The sequence below is a fragment of the Pseudovirgaria hyperparasitica genome (assembly GCF_010093815.1).
Source record: "Pseudovirgaria hyperparasitica strain CBS 121739 unplaced genomic scaffold EJ05scaffold_5, whole genome shotgun sequence".
Classification (NCBI taxonomy): Eukaryota; Fungi; Ascomycota; class Dothideomycetes; order Acrospermales; family Acrospermaceae; genus Pseudovirgaria; species Pseudovirgaria hyperparasitica.
In genome coordinates, this window is record NW_022985553.1 from 8,723 (window position 1) to 25,039 (window position 16,317).

The following is a 16,317-nucleotide window of genomic DNA, read 5'->3' on the forward strand; positions in this document are numbered from 1 at the left end:
CTCTCTTTTATATTATATGTTTACCTATATAATTCGGAGTATATTCTAGTCCCTTATTAGGTACTAGAGAGTATATATACCTATATACTTATTTCTCGGAGGCGCGACTATCCTCGCGCGGTAGCGGCTTTAACTATACCTTTTAGTTATCCTATCGTCTTCGGGATAGTCTACTATCCCGCCTAACTATCTTCCGGAGGGGAGGTTAGGGGTGTTATAAAGGAAGGGCTCGTGGTAGGTGTTATATTCTATAACTATCTCGCGCCTCTCGCTTTTATCATATAAATGTATTCTATAACCTATTTACGTTTTATACACGTTAACGACTACGATAGGTGTTTCCTATCGTAGTTTAAATACTATACTATGTCCCTATTTCTTAGTCCGTCTCCTCACGGTTCATGAGAGTACTCCTAGGTAGCGTGGTCCCCACGGTACTATCCGCACTTAGTCTTCTATAAGCACCTTTATATAGTATATCTATACCCTTAATAGTTAAAGTACTATGTTATTACCTATACTCTATCCTATGGCTCGGCTATAAGGAGCTCTCCTTCTATTAGGAATCCCTTCTATATAATACGTTATATGAGGGCGGGGTCTCGGAGCTCTATATTTATAGTAGAGTGTTTTTTCGCCGTCGTCTTAATCGCCTATGGGTTCTTCTACCACGCTTTCACGATCTTAATCCCTAGGTATTTTCGCGTGTTGGATTATTCTATGCGCGTAATATCCTCCGCTCTAATAGCCTGTCCCCGCACGGGTACTACGTGTACTATAATCGGGTATATAGCTACCCTAATGGACGCGCTAGGGAAGATACTACCTATCGCGTTCGGATCTCGCGAGATGTTTTACTACGTAGTATTCGTTATAGTAGTAAGTACTACCCTATCTAGCGTAACTTTAGTAGCCACGACGCTCGACTATATTCCTTTCTATTTATTAATCTTATTTATAATTTCCTTTGGGGATGCCTATTAGACCTACGCTAGTATGTCCTTATCCTAGATTACGATACGTATACTACATGCTCTATCTATGGTTCTAGTGGTCCTTAGTACGGTAGCTCCGGGTGTTACTATAATCTAAGCCCACGTGTTAGGGCGCTTACCTTAGGATAGCTCTTCCTAGATTCTCCGTAGGCTAGCTTCTATTCGGTCGAGCCTACTACTAGGTTCCTCTCGTAGCGACTTTCTTTCTTTCTCTATAATTCCTCTTAGGTTCTAGATAAGGTCCCGGAATATATAAAGGAGGGTCTTCTTTCCCTCCTCGGCGTCCCTCTCTATACGTATTACCTAGTATTTAATTTTATCTAGAAGGGTCTCCCCTCTCGGGGTCCCCTTAGTCTAGGTTATCTATGGCGCTTCGTACCCTTAGTTAGTTCCTATATTTTAGATAGGTGTCTAGCTATCTATATTAATATCGCTATATAGCCGTTTCTACCGTACTAGTGGGGGTATATCCGGCGTATACCGGGGTATTATAATGCCTAAGGCCGCCATGGTTATTAGTTAAGGGTAGCCCTTAACTAATAAAAGGGGGTTAGCGTGTCGGCGTTTATTAGATATAGTCTATGCTCGTGTTATCGAAGAGTCTTTAAGCGTATATATATAGTATCTCTACACGTTAGTATCGTCGCGTATTATACGCTATACGTACGTACATATGTCGGAGGTTATTATACTCGGTATACTCTATCGTTTAATGTATGTAAATCGCTATTTTGCCCCGAATTAACTAGTTTAGTCCGTTAGGGTGTGAGAAGTTTTTCTACTCCGATAGTATATAGAATTATAAAGAACACGTGAAATCGGTGCTAAATCGTCTAAGGTAGTATAAACTCTACGTAAAATTATCTAAATGCGAGTTTCACTAATAAGAAGTTAGGTTTCTTGGCTTTATTATAACACATAGCGGCCTAAAAATAGAGCCGGAGCGTGTAAAGACTATTATGGAATAGCTAGAACCTACTACTATACGTTAAATTAGAACATTCATAGGTTTCGTAAACTATTATCGTAAATTCATTATAGGCTTCTTACGAATTACGGCGCCGCTTAATAAACTCATAGAGAATGGCGGTAAAATCCCTATAGGTAGGCGAGTATAGCGTAAAGCTAAGTCGGTCGAGATATAGTTAACGCCGGAAGCGCGAGATACGTTCCGATCGTTAAAGAATTACTTTATAACTACGCCGATTCTTAGGCATTTTAATTCTAAGAAGTATATTTAGGTCGAAACTAACGCGTTAGAATTCGTAATTACTAGAATCATTAGTTAACCGCATAAAGATGCGAAAGACAAGGTATAATAGTACCCGGTCGCCTTCTTTTCCCGTAAAATGGCGGATATAGAGACGCGTTATAATACGCACGACTAGGAACTACTTATAATTATCGAGAGTTTTAAGTAATAGCGATATTATTTAGAAGGCTCCGTATATTAGATCGAATTATTATTAGATTACGTAAATCTACGTTACTTTATGTTAACCAAGGTCCTTAATCGCCGATAAGTACGTTAGGCTAAGTAGATATTAATATTTAACTTTAAAATCTTATATAAAGCTAGAAGAGAGAATAAAGCTAATCCTCTATCGCGGCGTAAAGATTATAAGAAATCATCATAGAATAACATAGATAGTCAGTATAAGTTAGACTATACTATACTTTAGATACTATAAGACTAGTTATCTAATAGAATACTAGAAGCTAGGATACTTTCGGCGATTCTCCGCGGGAATTAGAGCGGGTATTAAGTAATCTAAATAAACATCTAAGAAACTAAGAAAACCCTTAAAGACTTAATTAAATCTACCTAGAATTCCGATATATTAGTAAAGAAAGTCATAAGTATAAAAGGAAGCGCTATAGATCTACTATAGTTATTAAGGTAGGAATCATAATTAGACGCGATCTACTTCTAAGGCCGACTCTACGTGCTAGAAGGCGGCTTATAAATTAATATTTTAAGGAAATAGCACGATTACGCGTTAGTAGGGCACTTTAGCGTTATAAGGACGGTCGATTTAATCCGAAGGACGTACGACTAGCCGGGTCTTTATAAATATATAAAAGACTACGTAAAAACGTGTAATGTTTACCAGCATACGAAAGTACATAGACACTTACTATATAGCGAATTAAGGCCATTACCTATGCTAAAGGAGGCATAGAAGGAATTATCGATGGATTTTATCACAGATCTACCCCTAAGTAAGTATTCTAGGCACATTTATAATAGTTTACTTATAGTTCTAGATAGATTTATAAAGATATTATACTATATCCCTATAAGGGAGACAATCTAAGTACCGGATCTTATAGATATACTACTCCGTGACGTAGTCCGGCTCTATAGTATACCGAACGGTATAGTTTTAGATAGAGGTCCGTAGATAACGTCTAAATTTTAGAAGGATTTCTACTATATACTAGAAATTAAGCGGAAACTTAGTACTACGTTCTATCTATAAATAGATAGATAGACGGAGCGGTAGAATTAGATAGTCGAGGCGTATTTACGTGTATATTATAACTATAAGTAGGATAACTAGATAAGGTTAGTCTATATCGCGGAATTCGCGTATAATAATAGCCGACATGTATTAACCTATATAAGTCCGTTCGAAGTAAACTTCGGTCGGAACTATAATACGTAGTTCTTAGGGACTTAGTTTAAAGTAGAACGACCTAACGTTAAAGTAATAGAAATTACTATAGAACTATTCTAAATATAAAGAAGCGTTATAAAGTTACTATAAGATACTACGAATTATAGTAAATCGCACTATAATAAGGGTAGAAAACCTATAATCTTTAATATTAGGGATAAAGTTTTACTAAATAGTAAGAATATTCGTAGTATTAGGCTAAAGAAGAAGCTTAACTATACGATAATAGATCTATATAAGATTACTCGTATAATTAATGACCAGGCGTACGAGTTATAACTCCCTTCTACGTTAAAGATATATAATATATTCCATATTATACTTCTCGAGCCATTTCATGCCTTATTATTACCGGATCGTTCTAAATAGATACTATATAAAGTAGTTACGTAAGAAGGTATAGATATCTACGAAGTTAAGTAGATACTTAGCTAGTAACGCGCCGAAGATAGCACGTAGCTATATAAAATTTATTAGAAAGGATATAATTCTAACAAAGATACTTAGGAACCTATAATAAATATTAGTAAAGCAGCGATATTAGTATATAAGTAGCGATTAGTAAAGGAAGCCGCAGAATCGTAGAGAATTATACTAAAGTACGGCGATTCGACGTTTTTTAGTATAGTTCGGCGCCGAGGACGGCTGTCTAAAAGGAAGAAGGTAAAAGAGATATAGATCTTTAAAACATTCTAAGGAATTAAGGAACTTCCTTAGAAAGTTCGAACTTAGAACTTTAAAAAATTTAACTAAAAAAGAGACTTAGAAAAATAATTTACTAAGAAAAATGGATATCGAAAATCGGTGCCGATCGGTATAGATCGGTATAGATTACTAAAGAGATTAAAGAAGTTATTATTAAAGAAAGATAAAATTAAGAAAGCTAGAAGAAAATATAAAGATCTATATAGATCTATATAAACTCGCACTAATCTATCTAGAAGAAGTAAGATCGCTTTAAAATTAAAATCGAAAAACTAAAAACGCTAGATAAAAGAGATATATTAGTACCGATCGGTGTAGATCTAAACCGATTAAGTCGGAGTAGGAGTAGAAGTACTAATTACCGCGATAGTTATATCTAATTCCTTCCGCTAGTTCTTATTTAGTATAGTATAGAGCTTTATAATATAAGTCTCTAGCCTTTCGTTCCGACGCTATAAATTCTATATAGCGCGCCTTATAGCTATAAACTCCTCTATAGAAATCTATAGAGCGGCGGGACCTAGGACGGAGAGGGACGGACCGGCGTGGGCACGCTAAGAATTATATAAATTAGCGAAAAGATTTAACGATTGGTATAGAACCATATACCTTTAGTATAGAAACTTCTAGATTAGAGCTATCTTCCCTAAATTTACGGCTCTTTAGCACGCGCGAGGAAGGAACCTTAGCCTTTTTACTAGAACCTTTTCTAGGAATTCTAATATTACTAGTATATAGAAAGAAGTCCGAAGTAGTAGAGATTTTAGCACTATTATAGAGATTAATATATATTAGTAAGAATCTATAACGATTTAAGAAAAACAATATTACCTAGTAATCGCGGTAATAATAGCTATAGTAGATTCTAATAAATCCTTACGGATCTTATTAGAATCGTACTTCTAGGCGTAACTCTTACCTTAGGTATATAGCTCGTAGAAAGCCTTCTCTAAGGCGTTACGATCGGTAGTACCACGCTCCTTATTAGTAGAGGTTACTAGAGGCCTAGTAGTAATCTATACTAATATAAGTAAATCTACGTAAAGTTCTTCGAACTTAATTAAATACCTATAAGTAATAACGCTTCTTAGTTATATAAGTACCGTATATTATAGATTTAGCACCGCCGTGAGTAACGTATAACGGAAAGCGATAACCATAATAATATATAGCTAGATTATTAGAGCCCGGCCTAGGTCGGGGTAGATTAATGGCTTTCGATATATCGGTAATGTATATAAGATAGAGATTATTCGAAGGCGTCTATTTCCGTGCCGATTACTTTAGAGTATCGAGATTTCGGGAAACTATATTATAATTATTATTAATTTATGCGGATTATTACGAATTATATTATTACTAGCTAAGAATGGCACGAAAATTAGTAAATTACGTAAATCGTACTAAATTATAGTAAATCTATATAAATCTATGTCTATAAGGATCGGGTAATATACCTAATAATCTAAAAAACTCTATAAAGAGTTAAGAAGTTTTTTAAAGAAAGGAATATTTCTAAGAAAAGATTTTAATATAGGTAGCACCCGGGCTTACCTAATTACATTACGTGATACGCTAGGCCTAATTAGGTAATCTCACCTATATAAGAAATTAAGATGGATAAAATCTAGTTTATTAGGAAAACGCTTATGTAAATCTTAGATCGGCGAATATTAGTAAGTATCTAAGACGAAGTGTAGAGAACGACTAAGGTCTTACGAGACTTAGGATAGGGATATAGAGATAGGTAATAATCTAGGTTACTAAGGGTAGCTTCCTAGAGGGAAGGGATAATTATTAGGACTTAGCCTTAGGTAGGACCCGACCTATATATACCTTAGCTAATAGAGTTAGGAGGTAACGTGAAGGGCGGTAAATAGTTACATACTAGATAGATTAGCGTCCCTTTATATATATACTCTCGGATTCCTACCGAAAGGGTTCGGTAGTAATTCGTTCTATGATAGAATACACCCCATTGTTCTATCTAACTATACTACTATTCAATAACCCTATTCTTACAATACGTATCCTTAGGGTGTTTAATTTAATATACCATCTAACGTTCAGATGGCGTTAGGTCTAGATAGTTCTATGCGAACCTAATCTTATTACTATCGTTCGTGAATAGGTGGAAGAATCGGCTATACTAGTAAGCCTATTTATAAAAGCTCCTTCTAGTTTTACCGTCGAAGTAAGGTAGTTTCTTAGGCTAAGGTAACTAGGATAGTAATAGACTTAGTTAGACTATTTCGGCTTAAGTTAGTCTATATTAGTATAGGTTAGTTACTACTAGTACTAAAGCGCGTAGTACGGCTTTAAGTCTAGTAGTTCGTTCTTACGCTTTATTAAGTTCGCGAAGTTACTACTCGAGCTAAGCCTAACGCTATCTCTCCGTATATAGCTTAGTATATATATTATTATAAGGCGTGGTTAACGTTAGTCGGTTCTAATAAATTAATTCGTTAACGTTAATAGGGTCTAGTCTTATAGTAAGGATAGGTCTAGTATAGTATAAACTAGACCGCGATAGAGTATAATAGACTCCTTCCTTATTATCTAGGTAATCTTCTATGGTTATACGGAATACCGTACTAGTTATTAGTACGATAGCCTATAGAGTATACTTATTAGTAGAGGTGGTTATAGGGAGACTATTCTCTTCGTTTAGATTTAGAGAGAGTCTCTTATATAAGGTAGTACCACGGGTATTATAGCGCGTAGTAGAAGCTATCTCTATAAGCTACCATCGTGCTATATAGAGAGGAATTAAAATATAAAGAGTAAAGACGTAGGATAGTAGTCTAATAGTTCATAGAGAGATATAGAAATGTATTTATAGAGTAATCTTACTCTTATATAAGGTTAATTCCTAACGAGTAGGAATCGGTTTATACGGTCCACTTATATAGTGACCTCGCTTAACTTAGCTAACTTAATCTAGCTCTAGCTACTACGTGGCTACATGGATTAGAATGGTCTATATAGATCTATTATAGTTCCTATTCTAACATATATCTCTAAATCCTTCTATAATCTATTAGACTACTATTCTATATCTATAATCTTTATACTAGAGTTCTAGTATAATATACTATAGTATACTTTAATAAGCTTTATAAGAGAATACTCTCTTAAAAATATTATTATTATTTCTTATTTTTAAGAACTTCTCTAGATATAGCTAGATCTAGATTCTAGTCTACTATATAGATATATCTATCTATAGAATTACTTTCTTACTAATATAGCTTATTATAGTAGATCTTATAGAATAGAAGATACTAAGAGTAAGGTTTAGAAGTAGTATAGATAATATTAGAAGTAGCGGGACCTTAATAGAGGGTCTAGAATACCTAGATACTATAGAATAGAAGAGGTTTCTCTAATATACCTTTCTAACTAGCTATTTAACCATGCTATTACTTTACACGCACGAGTCTATAGATAGCGAAGGTCGCGATGATATTAAAAGCCAAATACCCCCAAAGTAATCCGAAGTTACTCCATTGGCTAGCGTAATCCATCTCTAACGCCTGTAGAAATGAATTGGTGTCGGCAAGCTGGTAGTAAGCGTAGCCGCGCGAGTCGTTCGAGATGAGATATCCCCCGTATGTCTTGATGAATGGACTTAGATAATCCGAGCATTCTTGGTTTGAGGGATTAGGGATCTGCAGGACTTCAATTTCGGAGCACTTCACGGGTTTGAAGGCCATCGAAGACGAATAGATCCCTGAAACGAGATAAGTCAGTGGCGATACGCGGTACATAAACTTCCAAAAGCTTGGCAGGTCTCCGAATGGCACTAACACCCTATTATCAATGCTAGTTAGCAGTGTAACTTCGGAGCTAAGGATTAATGGGGATAATTACCCGCAAAAGATAAGAATGAGGTAAAAGAAGAGCTGTGCAAGGTTCACTCCCATCTCAGCGTGCTCGACAGCTGCTATGACAAGGATGGCGAATGTACTAGTGAACAAATAGAACACCCAAACAAACAGCATTACGATACCCGCTCTCTCGTGTTGTTCTGCGGCGTCCTCAATACCATTTTGAAAGCCGATCGGGAAGTACCATACAACAAATGCGCCCACAGACATGAGAGTTTGCCAGGGTATCTCGACAATAATTTGGGACAAAATAAAAGTAGTCCAGGAGTATGTCTTCGATGGTCCCTCTCGCGCCTCGAACAGAGCTCTCGATTCAACAAAATGCGGCATAATTTGCTGTATAACTTGACTAAAGCTCATGAAGAAGAGAAACGTTGAGAACATAGAGTTTCGGAGACCTTGGATACTTGAGGGGCTCTCCCAGAACGAGAAACCGATGAAGAAAGCCTATAACAGTTAGCATCTAGATAACAAGTATGCTTTTTCACCTACAGTGCCGACGCATAGCACGAACCGAGACCATATGTAAACAGGGCTGCGCCAGTACTCTTGGAAAGTCCTCATGAGAACATAATATAACTGCGTTTTGAAAGGCGAAGCGTATTCTGACTGATCTTGAAGCCGCTGCTGGGTCTCTGTACGGAATTCGGTATCAGCGCCACCCGGCTGCGCGCTGATCGTGTCCAGGAAGCGCCGTGTATCGCTATATTCTGCTGATTTCTTCCAGATTTGTGCCCAATTAGGGCTGTCCAGATTCTTCACGGTCGATCCTATTATATCAACCACCCATTCGGCAGGATTCTGATCGCTTCCACAGCTCAGTGCACCGTGCCGCTCAAAATAACTTGTCATTCTCGCAACTTCACCAAAGTACGCTGTCTCGCCTCCAGCAACAAGAAGCAGGATTTGGTCGAACTGCTGCAGAATCTGAGCTGATGGCTGATGAACCGTACACATGATTGATTGGCCCTCATGAGCGAGCTTTCGCAACAGTTGGCAGATCGACCATGCAGATTGACTATCGAGACCAGACGTTGGTTCATCTATGCACTACTAAGCAATTTGATATGCATCTCCAACTGCGTGACCTTACCAAGAAATAAAAGCAGTTCGGGCTTCGCTACCATCTCAACGCCTATACTCAGACGTTTTCGTTGCTCAATATTCAGGCCTGGTGACATTTTAGTAACCATGAGATTGACATCCGAGGACTAAGCTTGCGAAGTCTACCTTGCCCTGGAACGCCAATAACTGCGTGTTGGAATGCTTCCATCTCGAGAATATGGACAATATAGTCAACGTATTCCATCTTCTCGGCTTGCGGAGTAATAGCAGACTGCCTCAGCATAGCGCTGAATACTAAAGCTTCTCGTACGGTGCTTGTAGGTTGATGAACATCATCCTGCTGTACGTACCCAATCTTCCGTTGTGTTGATGTGCTTCGAGGGCTACCATTAACCAATATGTCACCACGTACGTCGCTTGGCGACACTCGATTCGCAAGCACGTTCAGCAGCGTCGTCTTACCAGCGCCAGTTGCTCCCATCAATGCTGTGAGACAGCCGGACCGAATGAAGCCGTCAACGCCGTTGATGATCTTCTTGGTGGTGTTTCGATGATGGACTTCGTAGCAAAGATCTTTCCAGACGAAGGTGGGTCCTGTAGTTTCTTCTGAACTTGGATTGACGCGCCCATGTGACGTGGCTACTGGGAGTCGAAGCATCGCGGGTCTTTCCTCATCAGCTCCTCGCGACTTGTAGACCTGATTCCTCTTCTTGAATAGAAGCACTTCGCCCTTGGAGCGTTGCGCCAGAATCTTCTCTGATGTAAATAGATGAGCCACACAAAATACAAACCCCATGGCAATTATGATACCCAGATTCCTATGATACGTAAGCAATTGAGAAATGGACAAGGAATTTACTGACCGCCAAAGATGCGAAGCACGAAAGTCGTAGTTTAGAGCCAAAAAGGAATCACCATCGATCCAGTTCTGACCTGGAACGGCGCCATTCGTTGCGCATACCCTGTCCAATGGGCTTAGACCCTCGTATGAGGGTCCATAAGGCACAAATCTAGCGCAGTCAAATCGACGCTCAGAGAACTAGGACTCGTATTAGAATAGCAGGCTTCGGTGCTGGTTGGAACTAACCTCATTTATCATCAGAGCCTCATAGGTATATGACAATGGATTGATGTAGGCTATCCAGCTTAGCCATGGATGCATGAGCCCGACCGGAATTATGAATCCGGCATAGATAATATAATTGAGGATAAAAATAGCTACGGGAGCCATTGTCTGTTCGATAGTACGAGATGAAGAGCCGACCATGCGAAAGAACATAGACATGGTGATGAAGCATGTGAATGAAAAGAGAAACCAGATGAAAAAGGCCTCCGGGGTCCTTCGGAGATTTGTCATGAAGTAGAGGGCAAGGTTGAAACAGACAGAAGTGAAGACTTTGTTAGGGATATCGCAGATCATCGCCGCTGCCGCTTCGACAAATGGGTGATAGAAACGATATCGATTTTGCTTCTCCACGATGGGACGCTGGGCCCAGATAGTGAGGACTTCGAAAGCACTCATAAACGCGTTCAAGAGTACAGCGAAGAATATTAGGACGCTACGGTTGTCCAGGCTTGCTGTCGTAGAGTCCTGACCCAAGAATACGCTTCCAACAATGACGGCCATCACAACATTCCCGAAAGTGCCACTTAATGCCGGCGAGATGTTTCTAGATAGTCTTTGAAAGGCGCGACGTATGCAAAGTAGTATTTGAGACAGGAGAGATATTGTATATGGCGACGAATTTGATCTGTAATGCCAATTAGGAATAAATTCAAGAACGTCTGATCTAACTACATCTTACTGGCCTTCCCTGCATGTATTTTCCGGGTGAATGTAGCACAGCCGGATCCGATCGGATAGTCGTGTTCATAGGTCTGCAGGTCCTGCAGAAGCTTCGTGCGGCTAGAGCTTCTTTCCCAGTGCTCTGCAAATTGCGTCGGGCTCCGGAGAAGACTCGATGGAGTGTCTGGGGTTGCAAGCAGTCTCGCCTCAGCCGGATGTGTGATTGCCGTCAAGAAATCCGCTGTCGATACATGCTTAGGACATTTGAACCCCAACTCCTCGAAGTACGTTTTTGCATTGTTAGTCGTCCCAAAGAATATCTGTCGACCCTCATAGAGTAAAATTACCTTGTCGAAAGTGTCGAAGATCGCCTGAGAGGCTTGATATATGCTCATTATGATACAGCCACCTGACGAGGTCGCATAGTAGCGTAGTACACGCACGAATGAGAGAGCAGTAGAACTATCAAGACCTCGAGTGCTGTTATCCCAGAGTTGGAATGGAGCCCAGCTCAGGATGGCTTCTGCAATACTAACGCGTTTCCGTTCGCCGCCGGACACTCCTCGAATGACATGATTGCCAATCAGAACACTAGATGCTCGTTCCAAGTTGAACAAAGTGATGAGAGCTGCTTTGAGGTGTTCCGACCACTCCAAAACGGATTTGCCTACCTGTGGCGAAAGAGCCGTCTTCGCGCGTGCAGCGAAAGATAAAGTCTGATCAACGCTCAATTCCGGGAAGTGAACATCTTCTTCGGCAGTGTATATCATCTCCCCTGGGAAAAGGCGCCTCATCTGATCTGATGTAATACCTAGTCCAGTAAGTTTAGAAGAGCTGGAGAGCTGGAGAGCTGGAGGGCATTACCATGATAGTTAAGGCTAGCCTGAGCATCGACATTTATCCCATTCCTGTCACCAGCTAGAGATTTGAGCAGCGTTGAGCAGCCGCTTCCTGGTCTGCCAAGGACCAGTAGCATCTCGCCGCTCCGGACCACCCCTTCAAAGTCATGGAGAATCTGAACCCTTGTCTTCTTCGAAACCAGCTGAAGACAACGATGATAAAAAAGGGTCGGATAACTCAAAACCGTATGTTGGCAATTTTGAAGGCCAAGCGAGCCGAACACGCTTAGTCGAGAAAAACTCACGCTCAAGCGTTTGCTCGACTGACCACTCGTATTTTCTTTCAAGCGTTGCACATTCTCAAACCAAAGTTGAGCATCGAAAGAATCACGGAGAGGGTCGAGCTTCGAGGCAGCAGGAGGTTGGGATTTGGTCATGTTGACACGAAATCTGGTCGGGTAGAATAGAGGAGGGTAGAATGCTAAAAGAGTAGCAAAGTATGTTTGGAGAAAATACAAGAATTTGAGGACCTGAGAATGAAAGCCTAAGAGGGTTTGTTAGTGCATCGAAAGAGTTGTATAGGCAAGGTCCTCTTTACGTAAGGAAGTAGCTGAAAGGGCATAACTCCTACCTAAGTGGCACTTATCTACCATCACATGCATCGGAAACTTCAAAACCCTGAATGACACCCCTGACACCTGGTGAAACCAAGACGAAAGGAAATCGTTAGCCAGGGCCCTGCCTCCAGACAGACTCCCAAGGTTGACCGGACTGTTACATCTCCCCTTGATCCCCCCCCTTCCCCCCTCCTCTCTTCCCTGCGACAGGTCCTCCCATGCAGAATATTCACACTATAACCAATGTAAAATTTTGTACTTGATGTTGAGGCCACGGTAAATGTTACGGTTCACATGTCGAAAGAGAGCCGCGAATGAGGATATTGCAGCGAATGTTGCAGCTCAATCGAGAGCCAAGATGATGCAATACCACTTCAAGAAGGACAGAAGTGGCAAGAGCTCAGGTATAGATAGTTGCACGGTAGTATCTAGCATGACGGATTCGGTGAACGAGTATTTGATGATTGAAGTGATACAATACGATAGTAGTGGCCAACAAACTTGCTGCCCCTGACAGCACGAATGCATAACGTTGAGGCGAGGTATGATCCTCGCAAAGCTCAGCAAGATAGCGATGCCAGCGATGAGTCCAACTACGATCTATGAATTCTCCCCGCATGATCGATCGATCTTCCATTGCTACATTGGGTCGTCAATCGGTACTAATGGAATAGAAGCAAATAGTCTGTTGGGATCCATAATCCTTTAGGATTCATCTTGTGAACGTCTGTTCTGAAGATGTCGTCCACTGTCTGCCGTAAGGGTCTGGCGGATTTGTGCTTCTTATACAGCCGCTCCGTTCTTAACACTGAACGATGGGATAATGCCAAAGCTAAAGAGAATACTTCGATTGCGTCGAAACTATTCTTTAGAATTGATCGGAGAAACGAGCCACCAAGCCATCAGATGTCACCTAGCCACATTCAGCCAGTTGCGTTTGGAGGGCTGCCCTCGAAAATACTAGTCGAATGTGAAGACATGCAAGACTGTGGTAATAAGGCACGGTTTGGAAAGGGAGGGCGGGTATGACAGACTGATGTAACGTCGTTCCCGCGCCGCAAAGATGCGTCGTTCACATGGAAATATCGATCCTCCTCTCGCCTTTGACCTTAATTTCGCACTACTTGACTTTTCATGTCAAGAGGGCAGTTCTACATAATCTCGAAAACCCTTATCTCTATTACAAATATCACAATGGGCGACCTTGTGAGAGTGCTTTTCTTCATCTTGGTCGCCGGGCTCGCATTCATCGTATCCGGTATCCGAAAGCTTTTGCACTCTAGGCGCCGCATTACCAAGCTTCAGAAGGCTGGCCTCGTAGGTTCAACCTTCGCTTCTTGACGAAAAGTCCTAATGCGAAGTCAGCCAATGCCTAAACACAACTTCCTTACAGGACACTTGCTCGAAATGAAGCGATACATGGACACCGTTCCTTCAGACTCCACCATCAATACTACCATTGCTGCTATGGCGCACGAATTTCCAGGAGGAGTATTCTATATCGATCTTTGGCCGTTCACCAAGCCTCTGCTTATATCCACTACACCTTCGAGCGGGTATCAATTACAACAACATGCCCTTGACAAACCCAAAGAAATTTCCGATGCCTTTTGGCATCTGACGGGCGGCCCAAACCTCTTCACGATGCCAGAGACTCCTTGGAAACCGTGGCGTACCATCCTCAATCCGGCATTTAGCCCCGCTCACATACTCACCTTGTCGAAGACCATCGCAACCGAAATGCAAGTCTTTTGCGAGATCCTTGAGGAGAAAGCACATCGAGGCAGCATATTTCAACTCGAAGACTTGACACTAAAACTTACTGTGGATGTCATAGTAGCAGTAGCTCTGTAAGTATTTTCAGATGAACACTAGCCGTATACTCACGAAAATCTTAGCAATACGCGGCTTCATTACCAGCAGAAAGAGAATGCCCTGGCGTCATCCTTGCGAACTTTGATTGAATGGACTTCATTCGGGGATGACCTCAATCCCTTCACACGATATAACCCATTGCGGCCGCTCGTTCAATTCTATCTCAGCCGAAAACTTAACAATCTGATTGAAGTTGAGATTGACCGACAATATTCCGAACTTTTGGAAGATCAGAGTCTCTCAAAAGAGACAACGAACTCAAAGTCCATCATGTATCTGACGTTGCAGAACTACTTGAATGAGACAAAGAAATCCAAGGAAACTCAAAGATCTACATCGAAAGGATTGGACCGAAACTTCAAAAACGTGGCAGCTGCTCAGATACGGTTGTTCCTCGTAGCTGGCCACGACACAACCAGCAGCACCCTGTTGTACTGCTACTACCTTCTTGGCACAAGCCCCGACGCGATGCGCAAGATCCGCGAAGAGCACGAAAATGTTTTTGGCTCAACGGACGTTTACAACGCAATTTCACAAGACGCAACATGCTTGAACCGACTACCATACACATCTGCTGTAATCAAAGAAGCTGGGCGCCTGTTTCCAGCCGCTTCCGCGATGCGAGGCGGTGTTCCCGGTGTCTCAATCACTGACGATGACGGCAGAGAGTTCCCAAGCGACGGTTGCAGTATTTGGGTCATCCACCTCCTGCTTCATCGGAATCCCAAATATTGGAAGGATCCCCACGCATTCATCCCGGAACGGTGGTTGATCGAGGACCCAAAAGATCCTTTGCACCCAGTGAAGGGTGCTTGGCGACCTTTCGAATTTGGACCCCGTAATTGCATCGGGCAGTCATTAGCAACACTGGAGATGCGCATCGCGCTCGCCATGACAATTCGCAAGTTTGACATCAAGCCAGCGTATGATGAGTGGGACAAGATTCATAAGAACACGCGCAAGAAGATTGTATTTGGTACCCGGGCATACCAAGTTCAAGGAGGTGGTGGAGGCGCTCACCCGTCCGCTGGTCTACCATGTGAGGTTTTTGTAAGGAACGGATAGGTTGGTAAGGGTCATCACTTAGCTTCATAACATACCAATCAATCTTCTTAAAGATCTCTCCTCTCACCGGTATGTTTTTTTTCCGCCGCATCTTTCATACGAAACAACCTTGAGTAAGCACAGCAAGTAGCGGAGCTTATGGGGTTCCTGAGATCCATCCATCCTATTCTAGCGGCTAGCTCGGTTCGTCCTTCCGATCGGATTCAATGGCAGGCTAGGTACTAAGGACCGCTCGACGGACTACACAGTAGTTCATCGGACGCGGAAGGTAGAATCCCCCAGCGCGCTAGATCAGCCACAGTGTTCATCACTTACACCCATATCCATGTATCTTCCAACATTTTATCAATTTCTCGGAGAGTGTTGTCGACGAATAGTGGCCACCTTGCTGACAGCAAATCGATGACCACTGTTCATGAACCCTCAGTCGTCCCCGGCTCGGTCATACAGCCCTATTCAAGCTAGCTATGCAGTAGACATGTATCATAAGTTTACCTGTGATGTCGTTGCTGATAGCAAACCGACGATCACTGATCGCGAACCCTCAGTTGTTTTCGATTGGAATTCGATCCCAATGCCCTGTTCAAGTTAGATTTGCGTGGAGACTGCATCTTCCGTTTGCCTTGAATCTCTTGGACCCTGGACCTGTTGTGTCTTAGCAGCAACAGCCTCAGAAGATTTAGGAGCAATTTGGGCGTGAGTCTCATTCCGTTCGGTCCTTGGCGAACACTTGTGCCGCTTGTAATGTAGACTGAAAAATTGGCATTGGTGTTGCTTTACAGGGCGTTAGCTGACAAAC

General features: G+C 41.5%; 2 protein-coding genes across 2 annotated transcripts; one reads left to right on the forward strand and one right to left on the reverse strand.

The window, feature by feature from the left end:
- Nucleotides 1–7,035: 7,035 nt before the first annotated feature.
- Nucleotides 7,036–12,398, reverse strand: EJ05DRAFT_492255 (putative ABC multidrug transporter; the record flags this gene model as incomplete). Its single annotated transcript, XM_033746023.1, has 12 exons — nucleotides 7,036–7,067; nucleotides 7,259–7,301; nucleotides 7,819–8,194; nucleotides 8,255–8,718; nucleotides 8,764–9,314; nucleotides 9,365–9,442; nucleotides 9,502–10,154; nucleotides 10,200–10,375; nucleotides 10,424–11,087; nucleotides 11,135–11,933; nucleotides 11,987–12,149; nucleotides 12,207–12,398. The coding sequence occupies 12 exons, from the start codon at nucleotides 12,396–12,398 to the stop codon at nucleotides 7,036–7,038; spliced, it is 4,191 nt and encodes a 1,396-aa protein (XP_033601876.1).
- A 1,529-nt stretch (nucleotides 12,399–13,927) lies between these two features.
- Nucleotides 13,928–15,551, forward strand: EJ05DRAFT_474535 (cytochrome protein). Its single transcript, XM_033743618.1, has 2 exons — nucleotides 13,928–14,428; nucleotides 14,477–15,551. Exons 1-2 carry the CDS (start codon nucleotides 13,932–13,934, stop codon nucleotides 15,516–15,518), a joined length of 1,539 nt encoding a protein of 512 aa, XP_033601877.1. The 5' UTR covers nucleotides 13,928–13,931; the 3' UTR covers nucleotides 15,519–15,551.
- Nucleotides 15,552–16,317: the final 766 nt, after the last annotated feature.